This window comes from Schistocerca cancellata, chromosome 8, assembly GCF_023864275.1.
Source record: "Schistocerca cancellata isolate TAMUIC-IGC-003103 chromosome 8, iqSchCanc2.1, whole genome shotgun sequence".
NCBI lineage: Eukaryota > Metazoa > Arthropoda > Insecta > Orthoptera > Acrididae > Schistocerca > Schistocerca cancellata.
Genome location: NC_064633.1, coordinates 341,768,899 through 341,788,026, shown reverse-complemented (window position 1 = coordinate 341,788,026; position 19,128 = coordinate 341,768,899). Strand labels below are relative to the sequence as shown.

At 40.1% G+C, this 19,128-nt stretch overlaps 1 protein-coding gene across 1 annotated transcript in view; it reads right to left on the bottom strand.

Annotated features, from left to right (window-relative positions):
• Positions 1-17,358, bottom strand: part of LOC126094510 (unconventional myosin-IXa-like) — a 303,759-nt gene extending 286,401 nt beyond the window's left edge. The window contains 1 exon segment of the mRNA XM_049908919.1: positions 16,375-17,358. Coding sequence (XP_049764876.1) covers positions 16,375-16,676 — 302 coding nt within the window. The 5' untranslated portion in view covers positions 16,677-17,358.
• Positions 17,359-19,128: the final 1,770 nt, after the last annotated feature.

Genomic DNA, 19,128 nt, shown 5'->3' with positions numbered 1-19,128 from the left:
GCGCCATATTGGCATTCGTTTCAAGCCTATACGTATATATACCATTTCTGAGCACCAGCAAACTGAGAATCACTGGAAAACCCATTGTCAACTGTGTGATTCGTTCCAATAAAATAATGAGAAACATCATATTCGTGGCAAAAGAATTATTGTAACTTGTGTATTAAGAGAGTAGGCTATTTTAAGGCAGCGACACGATGAAGATCCAACCAAAACGCACTGTTCTTGGTACAATTTGTTATAATTAAATTTCAGTTAGTAACATTAATTATCTACAATTAACGTTTTCAGCAACGGCTAACATAATACTATTAGACAGATAGCATGTGTTGGTGGTTTAACATAACGAGTAGCTGTCACTGTCCCGTAGGGAGTTCTTTGATGGGGCGGTGGTTCCCATTTTAACACTACCAATTTTTTTCGCTAACATTCGCGTTTTTATTAGGTTCTGATATTTCATTATTAGTTTAATATAAGTATATGCTATAATATTTGATGTTATGTAAATATATGTTCACCTTTTTTTGAGGGGTGACTGTTCGATTGGCTTAATCTACAGGACAGCTTGTGCTACTTGTATAAAGATATTTTGCTCCTTTTTCTTTTACGCTTCGTAATTCACATGTTGCAAACATTCTGCTACTGGGTAGGAACAGTGATCAAGTAAGACTGGTCTTGGGGTTTTACTAAAATGTGGGAATGATGAAATAATGTTTATCTTATTCAGAGAAGTATTCCAAATTTGTACCGTACTCTTTGTAATGGAACTTTTATAAGTCTATGTCCTTATTTATTGGACATGGTACATTCCTTTTCGTGGACAATGGAGGAAATGTGCGTTTTAATAGAGCTAACGTGGGAATTTTATGCGCGCCCGTTGGGTAAACAATGTGATTTATGAACTAGAAACATCCCTCAACTGCCGCTGCAGTGCATTGCGATTGGGTATACAATGTTGGGGACCACGTACCGTATGCACAAGTCGCATCGTTCCTGAGAGTTCAGCAGCACGTTGAACTTGGCACGCTCAACGTTAACGTCCGACAGCATGGTCCGTGTGCCGGCGGCTTTAGGGTATTGTAAACAGATTTCCAGGACGTTATGTAGGAGGAGGAATGTGACCTCCCCACAGCCCAGATATTAACCCATGTGACTTCTTCCTTTGGGGGTTCCTTAAAGAGAGGGTGTACCACAGAAACCCCAAAAATGCAGTGCAACTTAGGGCCAACACTGTGGAGTTGAGCCGCACCATTCCAGAAGATTTATGTCGGAGAGTCATCACAAATGCACGCGTGCGACTTGAAAAAGTTGTAAACCAAAACAGCAGTCATATTGAACATGTGATTCATTAGGTTGAATTTCAAAGCTGTATTCTTTATTTCTACATCAATAAATTACAAATATTGTCAACAACAAATGTGTTATTCATGAAACAAATCAGGTGATTTATCGTGTACCACCCTCTATATGCATAGCACACCTACAGTTCATGTCAAAATTTCTGAAGCTGAGACTATCACAGAACTGGCAAAGTTCTGGCTTGTCTCTGCTCTTGGTGTAAGCAGCTTTTCCAGTGTGAGATGCAGCTGGGAAATACTTGCACGTGCATGATAGGATCAAGAGTTGAATGACTAGACAAGATGGCAGAACCGATGATAAAACAGGATTTGATAAACAATGTCACGCTGTCAAGTGGATGAATTTATAAGGTCACATTATGGAACATATTCTGGAATGGCGCAGCTCAACTCCACAGTGTTGGCCCTAAGTTGCACTGCATTTTTGGGGTTTCTGTGGTACACCCTCTCTTTAAGGAACCCCCGAAGGAAGAATGACGAATGTACCCATTAAGACAATGTTGTGAAATTTGGTGTTAACAGGCTATGGCAGCAGACAACTGATCCAAGTGTGTTTGCTAACAGCATGACATTGCCTTCGCCTACAGTGCCTCTGCTGGGCTCATGACCATTTTGGTTGGACCCTAGATGACTGGAAAACTGTGGACTGGTCAGATAAGTCACAATTTCAGTTGGTAAGGGCTGTTGGCAGTGTTCAAGTGCGGCACAGATTCCATGATACCAAGGACCAAAGTTGTCAATGAGGCACTGTGCAAGTTGTGGCGCTCTAATGGTGTGGACTGTGTTTACTTGAAGTGGACTGGATCATCTGGTCCAACTGAACTGGCCGTTGACTGGGGACGGTTACGTTCAGCTACTTTGAGATCATTTGCAGCCATTCATAGACACGAAGCCACTGGCAATAGTCACCAGTTTGGATCTACAGTGACAGACTGTAGCTGCATCATGTATTCAGTCCACCTTCCACACTTGGTGCCTTGGGTGTAGCAGAGCTATCCCGGGCCCACTCAATCAGTGAGTTGGACTCCTGCCCAGGCAGGCAGCTGCCTTCTGCCACCACTGATGCAGGTGCTGCCACGCTTCACACTGTCTCTCGCAGGATACATCCATCCATCAGAACGCTATTGCAAGAACTCAGGCTACCTTTGAGCACCACTAATACAACAAGCGTGTGACGCAACAGAGCTAACTGGGTCGTGTGACACATACTGGGTACTGGCGTCAGCAATCTTGAGTGCACCGGGTACTGGCGTCAGCAATCTTGAGTGCACCAGCCTGCTGGGCACTAGCTGTCACCTTGCTGGCACACATGCTGAAACAGGCGTTCTCATTGCTCTGTGTATGACAAGTGCACATATCTGAGTAAAGTAAAGTGTGTATTTTAATAGCCATGTTTATTGGGGCTACCTCCGGCTAGCAACCCCACCAAAACTTCCTGTACCAAAGCCACCCTGCCAACTCCAGGGGGTGGCAACATTACAGTTGTTTAGGAACACCACAGCCAAATCTTTAGCACACTCCGAATCATCTGTAGCAGCTGTTGAGGAGACGAGAAGTGTGCATATAGCTGTAGCAGTTTGTCTGATACGCAGTAATTTAATTTAGTTAGTTTCCATTTCCAAACACAGTTCTGTGAGGAAGTGAATTGTGCCTGTGCATTTTAGTGTCTTGACTAGTGTTTACTAACTTACTCTAAGTTGTTGCCACTAACTTACTCTAAGCTGTTGCCGCCCCCCCCCCCCCCCTCCCTCAGTACATTTCTTTCAATCTTAGGCTATAGTGAGAATTCTATGGAGCATATTTTAGTGCCTGTTTCTTCTTCTCATCTTCTCATTTATATCTTGCACATATCCCAACTTCAGTAGTGCCACAGTTGGGTAATTTCCTGGTTTGGAGTGGTTTGGGGGGGAGGGGTTGGGGCAGGGGGGGGGGAGGGAGGGGGAGTTTTCTTGTTCTACCTCAGTGAGTTCAGATGGCTTTGTTTGTATTTTTTGAGATCTCATACAAATTTTTAAACAGTATGATATGCATAAGCACTGCACTACTTGTTTTCAGACACAAGGGAAATTGGCCATTGTCCTTAAAAAGCTGGAAGTTATGCTAGCCATGGTCAACAGGCTTCTGCATATTGCTCTCAAAGCTACAGTGACATTGGGACAAGACCTGGGAAACTGTTGGTGCCCTGGCAACCCAGTTGTCACTTGACTTCCGATATGCAACATCTTACCAGCCTGTCTTCACTTGAGAATGGGTGGTGGATAAAGGTGGGTTCGAGTGTCTCTGGGCAGAAGTCAAAACAGAGAACTGGCAGCAAGGCTGACTCCTTACAGCTTAAAAACAGGTATGAGATACTACCTGAGTTGATGACACTTCTGAGCCAGTGTGTGACACCTCTCATGTTTGGCCAATGGGTCATTTTCCAACCCAGTCCGAACAGTTGCAGAGGACAGTGATGCTAGCCGTTGGGATCTTGTATGTTAGGCAAGTAATGGAGCCCCTCGGCGAACAGGGGCAGGTCAGGAAAGAGGCCATCCAGATGCAAACGATCTCCAGTATCGGGGGAGAGTTGTACGGTTCCCCTTAATAGACCAGGCATGCCCTACTCACAGGAGGTGGATGCTAGGATAGCGGATTATGTGAGGTCTGCACATGGGGGTTTTTAAGGTTAGAGGAACTTCCCTTGGGATCAGAGATGAACTGTCTGCTGAAATCAAAGATACATCAGCCATATGGTATTAGTAAACAGCAGGAGCATCCATTTTAAGGTCCCAGAATTAGTAGTGCTTACTGAAGGTTATAATGCCCAGATTGTATTAGGAGCATAAAGTTGATTGAAACCAGAAGTGAATAGCAATGAAATCGTAAATTCAGATTCGAATATTTATCATAATGATAGCTTAGTTGACAATAATGGCAGCGCATTTATTGCAGTAAAGAATTCAATAACATGTAGCGATGTTGTCACGGATTCCAAATGTGAATTAATCTGGGTAAGCTAAGCATAAAAAGTGGGTCAAAATTGGTAACTGGATTTTTATGGGCCACCCGTCTGCAGGCCAGCTGTTGCGATAGAGTACTTCAGAGAGAATCTGCAGAATTCCTTGATTATGTTTCCTGATCATACCTTTGTAATAGGAGGTGCTTCAAGATGCCAGGTATAGATTGCAAGAGTCATGCTAGCCAAACTGGTGACATTTTTCTGGATGTATTGTCTGAAAATTAACTTTTAGCAAGTAATCAGAGAACCAACTCATGAAGATAACGACTTAGACCTCCTAGCAACAAACAGACACAAGCTTCTCAAATCAGAAATTGTTTAGGAAGATATAAATGATCATACGCTATGGTAACATCTGTCACTTCAGCTATTATAAGGAATGTTACGAAAGTTAGGAAAATATTTTAATTTTTGCTTAGCACGAGTGACGGGACACAAATTGCAGAGTATCTACATAACATCAAATGTTCAGTGCTAGGAAAGAAGGTTTAGAGCACAAACGGCAAAAATTCAAAAGCATGATTCAAAATGCCTTAAATACGTTCCGAGGGGAGGTCTTAAGGGATGTGAATGACCCACCGTGGTTTAGTAGCAGTCTTAGAAAACTGCTACTTAAACAAAGAAAGCTTTATCACAGATCTGAGAGAAGTCAAAACCTATCTGGTAAACAAAAGCTGAACAAAGTGCAAATGAATATGTTACTAAAAACAGTAAGAAGTTTTGGTGTTGCATAACATTGGTAAGCAGTTCAAAGTCATCTATTCAGTCAGTCAGTGACTGTCAGACACCAGATCTTGGCTGATATAAGTCTACAGAAGAAAAAGTTTAGTGTTTATCTTTCTCTCTGTTTTCCTCATAGTATATTTATCAAATTTTGTGCATAATTTTCTGTTTTAAGAGGTTTAAATCCATGTTTTTGTATGTGTAAATTTATTCATTCTATAGTGCAATAGTTACTCACTGAACAGCCAGCTACATCTCTCATTAAAATATCGGCATCCATTGGCGACACATAAGGAGAGCGGAAAGTTGCATTTCTAGGAGTTTGCCTACTCTTACAGTTTACTATTCAGTTCATCTTGTTAGGATGGTTAGGACATGTGCCTGCTGTGTGCGGATGCAGGAGGAGCTGGCGCTTCATGAACAGCTAAGTGCACTTTTGGCTATGGTCTGTCATTTTCAGGCTGCTACCTCGGGGTGTAGCGGTGGCATAGAATCTGGCACGTCGCTTAGGACTCCTCAGATGTGGCTTGTTTTGCTCATGGGTTCTGCTTTCGTAGCACCTCCTAGTGCACCCAGTGTTGGATCTGCTCTCACATCAGGATGAGTGGTGGTGGTGACGCATTTGCGTCACTAGAGGCAGAGGGGAATGTGGATACTGGCCGACTGGCCTCACCCATTCACCCTGTGAGTGGACAAGTGGGCACTCCTTCAGCAGGTGGGAGGGGTTTACCAGTTATCTGGTGCTCCAAAGTTAGGAGCATTATGGAGCCCCTTCAGCAGATAGTGTTCAGGGCTGGAAAGCAAGCCAATTAGTACTCAGTGTATTGGGAGGGGAGAGGGGGTGGGGAGGGGCTGCTCATCCGAGATGTGTAGGTGACCTTGCCTGCAGCCAACAAGCTTGCATGGTGCAGTTGCCTGCAAGTTGTGGTTCACATTGGCACTGACAACGGCTATCACATGGGTTCTGAGGCCATCCTCGGTTCATACAGGCAGCTGGCGGAGGTGGTGAAGACTTCTGGTCTCGCACGTAGGGTGCGCGCAGAGCTCAGAATTTGCAGCATTGTTCCCAGAGTTGATGGGTGACCTTTGGTTTGGAGCTGAGTGGAGGGTCTCAACCAAAGGCTTTGTTGACTCTGTGACGGTCTTGGCTGCAGATTTCTAGACCTGTGTTATTGTGTGGGGATTTGTAGTACTCTCCTTGATAGGTCAGGTGTGCACTATACAAAGAAAGTAGTTACTCGGGTATCAGAGTACTTGTGGAGGGCATTCGACAGTTTTATGGCTAGACAGTAGTTTGATGCACTCTGATGAACACTCGTCAGTTGATAAACAGCAAGGAAAGTCAAACAGCGTTCAGAATAGAGACGTAGTAGCTGTCAAAATTCATCAGTAACTTGCCAAAGTTTTCTTAATAAAGTTCTCAGATTTACTGCCCTCCAGGAAATTAATCATACTCAAATTATCGGACTGAGAGTTGGCTGAAAGCTGAGGTGGAAAGTTCTGAGACATTTAGTGAGTCATAACAACAGATTAGAGATCATAAGAGAGGGAGTGTTCATTTCAGTTAATAAAAATACTGTCTCCATTGTGGTTGAAGCTGAATGTGGTTGACAGTGACATTATCTGATCATGTATAACAGGTGTAGGTGAAAGCAAGTTAATTGTTGGCTGATTTTACCGGCCACCTGATTCTGGTGCAACAGTTCTAGAGTCATTCAAAGGAAGTCTACAACCAGTAGCACATAAAACCCAGATCATGCAATACTAGTTGGAGACAACTTCAACCTACCGAGTATAGACTGGGATGTCTATGGATTCATTGTGATGGGTGCACACATACAGTCATGTGAAACACTTTTTGAATAACTTTTCTGAAAACTGTCTTGAGCAGCTAGCTCGGCAGTCCAAGCAATGGAAATATCTTAGATCTTAGGCCAACTTTATCGACAAGGTTAATAAGAATTAGTGATCATGATGTCATTATACCAACTGTTGTTGTGGTCTTTCAGTCCAAAAACTAGTCTGATGCAGCTCTCCATGCTATTCTATCCTGTGCAAGCCTCTTCACCTCCGAGTACCTACTGCAATCTACATCCTTCTGAATCTGCTTAATGCATTCATCTCTTGGTCTCCCTCTATGATTTTTACCCCCCCCCCCTTTCCCCCACTTCTCTCCAGTACTAAATTGGTGATCCCTTGATGCCTTAGAATGTGTCCTACCAACCGATCCCTTCTTATAGTCAAGTTGTACCACAAATTTCTCTTCTCTCCAATTCTGTTCAGTACCTCCTCATTAGTTACACCATCTACCCATCTAATCTTCAGTATTCTTTTGTAGCACCACATTTCAAATGCTTCTATTCTCTTCTTGTCTAAACTGTTTATCATCCATTGTTTCACTTCCATACATGACTACACTCCACACAAATATTTTCAGAAACGACTTCCTGACACTTAAATCCATACTCAATGTTAACAAATTTCTCTTCTTCAGAAACTTTGATTACAAAAGGTAATAAATCAGTCAACAAGGCTAGGAGAGTGTTTCTGCTACACAGAGCAGATAAGCAGCTGTTAGCATCTCACTTAAACAGTGAACTGACATCACTTGGTACCAGTAAGACACATGTGGAGGAATAATGGGCAAAGTTTAAGCAGATTGTAAACTATGGTCAGGAGAGGTATGTGCCTAGTAAGTGGATAAAAGGTGAAATGCATGAAGCATTCAACAACTAGCACCATCACACCTTGTCAAAAGAGCTGGCTGAGATCCCAAGAAAACACTAAGTGGGTCTACGGCTTCCATCACTTCCTTGTTAATCAGTCTGGTGTGGCAGTTCAAGTCAGCAAAATAAAAGCCAAAGATTTCAATTTCATGCTCAAGAAATCATTCACACAAGAGATTAGTGCACACATACTATCATTTGACCATCAGGCAGATTCCTGTATGGATGACAGTAATAAGCATCCCCATCACAGAGAAACAACTGAAAGATTCGAAAGCAAATAAATCACCAGGTCCAGATGGAATCCTGACTCGGTTTTACAAAGAGTACTCTATGGTAACGGCTGCTAACCTAACCTGCATTTATCACAAATCTCTCGCCCAGCACAAAGTCCCAAGTGACTGGAAAAAAGTGCAGGTGACTCCAGTATATAAGAAGGGTAAAGAACAGACCCACAAAATTACAGATCAATATCCATAACTTCGGTTTGCTCCAGAATCACTGAACATATTCTCAGTTTGAATATATTAAACTTTTCTGAGACTGAGAAGCTTATGCTCACAAATCAGTGAGGTTTCAGAAAGTATCCCTCATGTGACACTCAGCTTGCCCTTTTCTTACATGATACACTGTCAACTATGGATGAAGAGCAACTGGCAGATTCCATATTTCTAGATTTCCAGACAGCATTTGACACAATGTCCTATTGCAGGTTGTCAACTAAGGCACGAGAATACGGGTTCACAGATATGTGAGTGGCTCAAAGACTTTTTAAGTAATAGAACCCAATATGTTGTCCTCAACGGCGAAAATTCACCATTGACAAAGATATCGCCAGGAGTGCCCCAGGAAAGTGTAATAGGACCCCCGTTGTTCTTTGTATACATAAACGATGTGGCAGACAGGGTGGGCAGCAATCTGCTATTGTTTGCTGATGATGCAGCGGTGTACAGTATGATGTCGAAGTTGAGTGACTGTAGGAAGATAAAGGATTAGAGAAAATTTCCAGCTGGTGTAATGAATGGTGGAAAAATGTACATTAATGTGGATGAGCGGGAAAAAGAAATCTTTAAGGTTCAGATACAGTATTACTGGTGTCCTGTTTGACATAGTCAAGTCATTTAAATACCTGGACATAACTTTGAAAACTGATATGAAATGGAATGAACATGTGAGAACTGGGGTAGGGAAGGCAACGGTTGACTTCAGTTTATTGGGAGAATTTTGGGAAAAAGTGGTTCACCTGTACAGGAAAGCGCATACAGGATGCTGGTGCGACCTATTCTTGAGTACTGCTAGAGTGTTGGGAGGTCGAATTGAAGGAAGACATCGGAGGCGGGCTGCTGGATTTGTTACCGGTAGGCTTGAACAACACGTATGTGTTACGGAGGTGTTTTGGAAACTCAAATGGCAATCCCTGGGGGGAAGGGGAGGCGGCATTCTTTTCGAGAAACACCATTGAGAAAATTTAGAGAACCAGTATCTGAAGCTGACTGACAAATAATTCTACTGGCTCCAACATACATTGCACATAAGGCCCACAAAGATAAGAGAAATTAGCGCTCATAGGGATCCACAGAGAAGTCACTTTTCCCTCACTCCATTTGAGAGCGGAACAGGAAAGCAAATGACTTGTAGTGGTACAGGATACCCCATCATGCACCGTACAGTGGCTTGCAGAGTGTTTATGTAGATGTAGATTTAGGTGTAGATAATGGCACCAAAATGGAAAATAACAGAAGAAAGGCTGAAATACTGAATTCAGTCTTCCGAAACTACTTCATAGCAAAAGATCTTAACACAGTTCATCCTTTCAGCCATCGTATGAACTTTGAAATGGCAAATATTGAGGTAATTGATCTCAGAGCAGAAAAACAGCTACAACTGCTTTGTAGCTGAAAGTTATCATGAGCAGATTAAATACCTGTTAAGATTCTGCAGAGATTATGTGAAAGGACCGGCCCCCTGCTAGTAGGGAGCAGTTTATGATAGGTTATTGGAGCAATGAAGGATATGTAGCACCTGAAGGAAGTGCCAGTTATTTCTGTTTTCTCAAAGGGTCTTAGGAGAGGAGCACATAATTATTGCTCTACATTGCTGACACCAATCCGTTGCAGAATTATGGAGAACGAAAATCACTCGAAAAACAACTCAGCTCGCTCTGTTCCTCCACGAGATCCACAGCACTCTAGGCATTAGTACTCAGGTTGTTGCTGTGTTCCTTGTCTTTGGGGGAAAGCATTTGATACTGTCCTGCACTGCCATTTAGTGGAGTGGGAGAAAAAAAAAGAAGGCTTACCAAGTACTGGAACAGATTTGCAACTGAATTCAAGACTTCCTTAAGACAGGACTCAACAAGTCACTATTAATGGGATAAAATTGACAGATGAAAATGTAATGATGGGGGTGTCATTACTGTTTAGAACGTATATAAATGATTGAATATAAAGCACGGGTAGCTCTTTAAGGTTGTTTGCAGATGATGCAGTCGTCTACACGAACATAGCAACACCAGAAGACAGTAACAATTTGCAGAAGGGCCTACAGAGGATTTCAAGAACTGGCAGTTGACTCTGTACATAAATAAATTAACATATTTCACATATACAAAAGAAATCCATTGCTGTACAATGTACTATTGACAACTAGTTGCTGGACACAGTAATCACCATAAAATATCTGAGAGTATCTATCCAGAGTGACCTTAAGTGAAATGAGCACATTAAATGAATAGTAGGAAAAGCAGACTCAAAACAGATTCTTAGGAAGAATCTTAAGGAAATGTGATTCGTTCACTAAAGAAGAGGCTTACAAGGTACTTACGTGAACGATTCTCAAGTACTGTTCATCAGTCTGCAACCCTTGCCAGGTAGGATTGATAGAAGACCTATGATCCAACAAAGAGTGGTGCGTTTCATCATGGGATAGTTTAATTGGCACAAGAGTTTTATAGAGATGCTCAATAAACTCCAGTGGCAGACACTAAAAGAATTGAAATTTCGGGAGGGTACTTTCCACAAAGAGTCAGACAACATATTACTTCTTTCCACATACATTTCGTGAAATGATCACAATGACAAAATTCTGGAAATTAGAGCTAATTACAGAGGCTCACTGACAATCATTCTTCCCAATCATTTTTTGCACATCAAACAGGGAAGAGGGAATCAGAGGTGGATGAGGGTGACATCATCCTGTGTTACCTACACCAAAGGTGAATCAATTATTTCACTGGCCACAGTTCATTCCTCTTTTCCCATTTCCATAGCTTTTGAAATCAACAAGAAAACTGTAGCTTCCAAGCTAATGGTGTATTGTGTCTTATTGTGTTCTGTACTGGCTACCTCAGCTGCTGTCAGCTTCTTACTTTCTCTGGACTCATATGTGCCAGGTACCTAGCAAAATGATACATGTTGGCCGTGTCACTATAGGAGATGAGAGAGGCCTGTATATTTTGCACTATTTATGCTGCTGCTTAAATCTTTTGTACTGCTTTTAACATTTTAAAGGAATCTGAATCGATGATACATTTATTGCTATGAGGGCATTTCACCTGTTCCACTGTCTTCAGAATCATGTGCAGTATTACACTGCATACAATGAACTCACTGAGAACATGTACCCTGAAAACATGTACTCTGAAAACCCTGAGGCCCTCCTCTTGCTTTGAACAATCGATGTATAGCAACATCCGAATGCATCCTTTCTTACAATTTTGAGGAACCGAATATAATTATAGGCCATTTTTAGAAGCTGCTCCAATCTTGGCAAAAAATGACAAAACCAGTCAAACCCAAATCTCTCTTTGCAAGGAATCCACAGAGTATCATTACTCAAACATGATTAATAAAGACTCATTCCGTTATTGGTTGAGCTACAGTATGATATGCAGGTGTTAGTAGTGTAAATAGTAATTTATCTTATAGAACTGATGAGTGTTGAGTGGCATCAGCTGTTCAGTCACTGCTCGCCAATCTCAGCACACAGACTAGGTACATGAAGGCAGATTATGCTTTTATGTCTCATCAAAGATAAGGTATTTGCGATGGAGAACAAGTTCAGCATGGGAAAGGAAATCTGCCTTATCATTTTCAAAGGAACCATCCCAAAATTTACCGAAGTGACGCAGATGTAAATAAGGCTGGTCCCAAAGCCCTTGTCATCATTTTCGTTGGGCCTTTGTGCCATTTCAATGCGAGGTCGACCCTGTTACTATGGAGTTGGCGATGGTAGTTGCAGAGGGTGGCCGGATGCCCTTCCTGTCGCCACCCCGTACCCCCCCCCCCTCGGCTAGAATTAGTGTACCCCAGCTATCTGTGTCTAGTGTAAGCCATGAAATAGTGCGAATGTTTTTTCAAATGTCTGCGAGTCGTGTAACTGAGGTGGGACATAGGGACCAGACCGGTATTCACCTAGCAGGATGTGAAAAACCGAAAGAAAAAAAAAAAAACACATCCAGGCTGGCCGGCACACCAGCCCTCATCGTTAATCCACTGGGCGGATTCAATCCGGGGCCGGTGCGCCTACCCTTACAGGAAGCAGTGCATTAGCGCTCTCAGCTAACCTGGCAGGTCCAAAAAGCCCTTGTAGCTACACTAATTCCATAACGGTGCAATACATACAATATTTGCAAACACAATGGTAGCAAAATTGTGCACTCATGAATCACACGATAGTTTGACAAAACTGAAGCAGATACATTTGTCCCACCCCTGTTATAACATTCAGTGCTTTTAAGGACCTGGGCTTCGGTCTGTGAGGTAAAGGAACATTTAATGATCACGTTTCTATCTAGGAAAAAATAAAAGCGAAACACAAAACTAATATAGAAAAAAGCAGATATCTCAGTTGTGTCTAACAAAAGTTGTTCCCTATGTGGTCCATTACCCTTAGATAGTTGTCACAAACACACTGAAACACCCCGTATCTTGCACAATATAGTATTCAGATGTTAGGAAAATTACATTCACAAGCGAAAGATAAGGCATGTGTTTGACGTCATCCAAGTTAGTGAAAGAGGTGTTCTCAGCATTCAAAGCAGCTTAAGTTGACACAGTTTCTGAATAACATATTCCAATGAGTAACCAATGGAATCCTTAACAGCATAAGTAGGCATTGGTTTGGAATAACTTAATGTGTTTCTAATGAGCAATAAAGGTCAATAAAAACTAACTATGATAAGACATCAATGATAATAGCTACTGGCTAAGGTAATGTAGAGGAATATTTATAAACTAGAAATCAAGTAAACTAGGCAATGTCATATGTATTTATAATACTGGAGGAGTTAACTGGTCTCAGAATAAATGAGATGTTATAAGCAGGATGATGTGTCCTTATACATATAATATGGAACAGGCTAGATGCATCAAAGCAGAATCTACACCTGAGGAAAAATGAAATGTATACAGGGATATCATCACTGTGAAAAGTGTAGAATTTGGTGCCTTAAGTCCGTATGGGGAAAGAGGTGTTCTCAGCAGTTCTACAGTTGTACATGTAAGCATAGGGCACAATACTTCTGAGGCTTACTCCAAAGTTGTAGATTAGAGAAACCTACCCGGGTTCTAATAACATGTTATTTATACTAAAGGTAGTAATCGTTAAGAATGAAAAAGTGTCTTAATTTTGTATGATGACCATCAAAGGTTACTGGGTGCTCAAAATGTAACTTTATCTGTGTGGTTATGGTGACCAAGGGACATGCAAATTATTGTAAAATATATGTATGTAGAGTATGAAAAATGCTATTATGAGTTTAAGGTAAATGATACCAATACAGAATGGTGTACAGCAGGTTATACATCCAAAAGAAAATAAATACATCAATAAATGATACGCAAATATATCAGGAGCTGTCAAATGAAAATGTGACACACAAATAAATGTTAGTAAACTGTTTTTTTAAGTACTCATCATCATAACTGTTAATACTTTTGTCCCACTGTGAAGCAAAATGTTCAACGCCTTCATGGAGGAATGTTTGCTATAGCCTAAAGAACCATAATTGCACCTAGATGTGAAACTCTTCATCCGAATCAAACTTATGACCAAGAATTGCATCATGGGGAGAGATCGGGACTGTTCGGAGGACGTGTAAGAGCTTCCCAGCAAAACTTCTGCAGTGTAGTCAAAATAAGCTAGGCAATATGTGAGCATACACTATCCTGCAACAGAATGATGCTGCCCATCAACATACCTGGGCATCTGGACCTGATGGTGGACCTCAATATTATCAAAGTGACAACCTGGATATTTTGATATTTTTTGGAGCCCTGAAGTGAGACATTTAGGGCCAATGACTTGCTTCTTACATTCATGGGCAATGATTTGCTTCTTATGGAATGATGCATATCTGGGTATGCTCAGGGCTCTGCAGGGAACCGCAAACATTTTCCCAGGAAGGCATTAACCGTCTTGTCTCACAATGGAATAAACATATTAACAGTTATGACAATTACTTTGAAAACAATAAACAGCCTAATATTTTTTCAATCTGTCTCATTTTCATTTGACAGCCCCTTATAACTTTGTTGAGTAATGCTGATGTCTTTGCATTTGCACCACGGATAAGAAAGAGTACAAAAAGTTATGTACCAACAAAACAAAATAATCAAGGGAAAATGATAAATTTAGTTTAGGGTGAAAATCGGTGAGACTCATATATGACCACACTCTCAGTATAAGTGCTTAAGAGCTATTAATATGAGAACTAAAATAAGATAAAGACATATGAAATGAAAACCAAGAAAAGGCTACCAATATAGCCTCTAGAAGTGGGGCAAGATGTTATGTACAATATTAACTATGCTTACTACAAGAATCACTTGTATTTACTACTGATTAGGTAATTACTTAAGTTTAGCTATCACAATATAATTTGCCTGAGTGGAGTAATATGTAGTATTACATATCACTCTGGTAGACTGATGTGTAACTACGTCTACCTGGCCAAGAATGATACTCACAAAGACGCAGCACAGCTGATCTACTTAAAAAAATTTTGAACTCTCATCCAACACAAGATATAAAGAAAACTTTATGCTCGCCTCACATCACTTAAAACTGTGTGCTCAGACTCCTCTATATATAGCCATGAAAATTCACAGCACAATAAAAGTATGCAACACAATGAATATGAAGATAAATATTTTAAAAAAACAAGTTACATTGTTTCCTAATTGAAAGATGCTACTACTCTATGGAAATGAAAACCAAGAAAAGGCTACCAATATAGACTCTAGAAGTAGGGCAAGACATTATGTACGATATTAGCTATGCTTGCTACAAGAATCAATTGTATTTACTACTGATTAGGTAATTACTTAAGTTTATCTATCACAATATAATTGGCCTGAGTGGAGTAACATGTAGTATTACCACTATCTCATACTAGCTCTATCAAAAACTTCCTCTCCCAAAACATGCACCAATATGAAACGCAACACAATAATTTGCACACATTCGAGAATAAAGTACAGCCTAGTCATCACTCCTTTAACTTTCAATATACTATTTTTACTCAGTCGTAAGCTAGCCTTAATACAGAATTTTATGAGCAGAACAAAACCAACAATTATATTATTAAGTAACATCGAGACGGTGTAAGAAAACCCCGACAGTTCATAGAGCTGTTGCCAGTTTTCACCTGTGAAAAGCTAATGGCTCCAGGCAGAAGCAGTAAGCAGTAGCTATCTACAGAGCTGTGATAACACTGAGCCACTGCCATAGTTTACAAAATTGCATTACACTATTGGCTGATGTAGGCCAACAAAGGTGCCACACCCACCTCACTGCAACTGCCAGGAAACGACTTACAGTGACTCAACTATACTTTCTGGAATGATACATTTAAACTGCAAGAAACTGCTTTTTTTTATTTACTACTAGTTGACATCACTGATCATCAAGTCCACACAGAATTATGAAAACGTAATCGCACTTTTTTCTTCCAACATGAACTAGATGTCAGACCACGCTTACGATCAGCATCACTACAACAAAGAAGTCAATGGGCTACACTGACACAAACTAAACAAAGATGAGATCTTTTACAAAAATGCAAGTTCCAACTGCAAATCAAAACTGTCTGTTTGTTCAGCAACAAAAGACAGAAGAACAATACTAGTTTTTCTTGCTCCATTCATCATACATGATTTATTTTTGTTTTTGTGTGTACAACCATTCATGTCAGTGCTGTCAGTTTTTCTGTTGACAAATAAGCAGACGCAGGCCTAACACAATGATAGTCAAACATAGCAACATTACAACTTTTACCTAATACTGAAGAAATAAAACAGTAATTAGGTTAAAAGATAAAAATGTAAGTACTATTCAATCTCTGCACCAACAATCAGAATCACAAATATTCTCTCTAGCAAGTAAATTTAATATGATACTGTTACATAGCCTACAATGAAATATAAACAGTGGTCTATCTAAACTAATTCATCAAAGATCTCAAATAAATATTACAGCTGCAGTACAGTATCTACTACCAATATATCTAGAATATATGACAGTATGCTGCAATCACCCTCTCCAAATGCAAAAGGTTATATAAGCTTACCTGTAATACTGTTGATGAGAGTCAAGCACCCTGGGCCACAACAGCATAACAGCAACAGGTTTCTCATTCGGTCCAAGTCTTCTTTCCTTGCATTCCTGGCCAAAAGAATCACCAACCACCTCGGCAAGTTCATAGTGATTTCCATTACTATCATTTAGCGACAATCGCTCGACAATACATGACACTATTTCTTCAGATGTAGTCTGCTTTCCAGCTTCCACAGACAGTGATTCATAATGTTGTGAAAGAGCACCCACGAACACTTGTACTATATAGCGATTGTTTTCCACATTTCCTGACATTCTTGTGGCCTATGTTGGTCTTCTCTTCAACGGTTGAGGCACATAATGGGCAGCACATTTGATTTCTTGTGGAAACATGTTTGCAGGCGATTTGACAAGAGTCGAAAACATCAGCAACACCTGCTACTGTTTTCTCATCGCTCCTTTTAACATTCAGAGCTGATGAAAGTAAACAGACAGAAAACACCACACTCTAACCTCCAAAGCATCCATAATAACTCTGTTTAACGCCATGACTGATTAATATGAACAGTTTCCAAGCAATTAATTGATGCACTCCACAGGAAAACGCCTTCGGCACTTTCAGAACAACACATGTCAATATAGGAACACGAGACAATTTTTTATGACACATCCACTTCCTAACTTGGTTGTTTGCAACAGCAGTCTCACTTTACGGTTTGATTCCAAGCAATAAGAATGTGTAGCTCCGTTGTTCCAGTGGAGTGACTGTTAACGCGATTTAACGCAGAATACAACACTTTTCTTCGTTCCATAAAAACCACCAGTGCCTTTATTCGACAGCAAAGAACCAAATGAAGCTTCAAATTTGCCAATTATCATATTTCTACAGGCGGAAAACTCAAACAAATGTCACTTAAACGATTGTAAAATTTTCACATTTTGTAAAAAAAAAGTTAATAACTGGCATAATCAAACAACTTTAATAAAACACCACCCACCATTCCTCAATGAACAGTTACCATAATACTATGCAAACTACGCATGCGCACTGTGAAGGCAAAAGCAGGATACGAATGATTCGTCACGTCAAGAAAAAAAGATGGGCTGATATTTATAGATATATGACGCTTGTTCCCAGTACATTAATTGTACCTTCTACGTATCACTGAAAAACATAGATTTCTATAATTATTTTGACAAGTTTTCGGAAACGTCCATAGATATTCTTAATGTGAAGCTAAAATGATATATCTTTCCATCATCCTTGACATTAGGATACGCCTTAAAATTATAATGACAATCGATAGTGTATAGTGTATCAAATCAATTGAAAAGCTCGGTGTATGGTTTGGGCTGCTCTGAGCTGTTAATGTGTACTGCTTAACAATACTTGTTAACTGAATGTATCAAAATCTGCCGAAGAAGTTGTTTAATAAACGTCTCTGTTTAAACACTCGAAATTCTCTTGTCTGTCTTGCGTTTTTCAACTGATACCCAGCTTGGAGCTTATTAACAGGCAACAGCCAACTTTCATCTGATGTGACAGTGAATCTAGTTCCGTCATCAAGATTTTCTATATTAATCAGGAAAACCATCAACATCCTGCCAATGTTTTACCATGAAAATGAACTAACATTTTACGAGATGGTGATCAGATGAAGGGTCCTTATTGAAATACATTTGCGTAAAAAGTAACTGTGATTGCCATCCTACAAGGCGACAAGGAATTTAAAGATAAATTTGCCTTGTGGGGGATTCCATTGTCACGGGTGGGACAGTTGCACTACGTTTTTCAACCGTCAGGTGCTGATGTAACATAAAATATAAATAGAAATAAAGTAAAGATTGACTGGTTGCGATACAAATAATTGTTTTACCTCCCTTTAAATCTGAATGTCAGAAGTTTACAAATTGAGCTGTTATTCATCTTTAAAACTTTGTCACGGGTGGGACAGCTAATAGACGTAGCCATGAATAACCACCAACATTTTAGAAGAAATCTGTGATTTATGCACTTATTTTCTTTTGAAAACATTGAATTCACATTAATAAAACAATTCTCTACATGACATAATATCAATAAATATTAGATTAGTAATACTTACAATAATTGCAATCAAAGACTGTCACGGGTGGGACAAGGAATTGTCATGGGTGAGACTCGTGAAGTACAATTTGAATTTGCTTTTTTATGTCAGTTAGCTATGAATAAGTAGGTAACATATATCTAGAGGGCACTTTAAGTTTTAATAACTTTGTAGAACATTTTTGTTGCCTATAAATAATATAAATTTTGGTATAGTATTAGTTTACAGTTCTGAGTACTTAATTATTTCACTTGAAGAATGTACCACTTCGAAAAAATATACACTTGACCTCTCACCCTGCTTGTCAGCTTTGAATACCTTTGCTGAGTCCCCAACAGATCACATACACATAATCTGTATTTACCCACTGTCTTCTACACTTCTCTGTGCAATTGCAGCATATCTGTGTGTAGTGGATTTCTTTCTTGCAGTTTGTAACTCAACTAAAATAAATGTTCCTGGCATGATTTGTTCCACAGCTGGATCTGAACCTGTAACTTCTTGGGAATTGGGTGTCAACAGGACATCAGGATATGATTCCAAGTGGAAAAACCTCCACTTTCTCTAAATCTGATTTTAGGAAAGTTCTACCACATACCAGGTTACAGGTATTGTAACCGTTGAAGTAATGCTTGTTGCGAATATCTTTTATTTTTTTAAAAGCTTTCCAGTGTCCATCC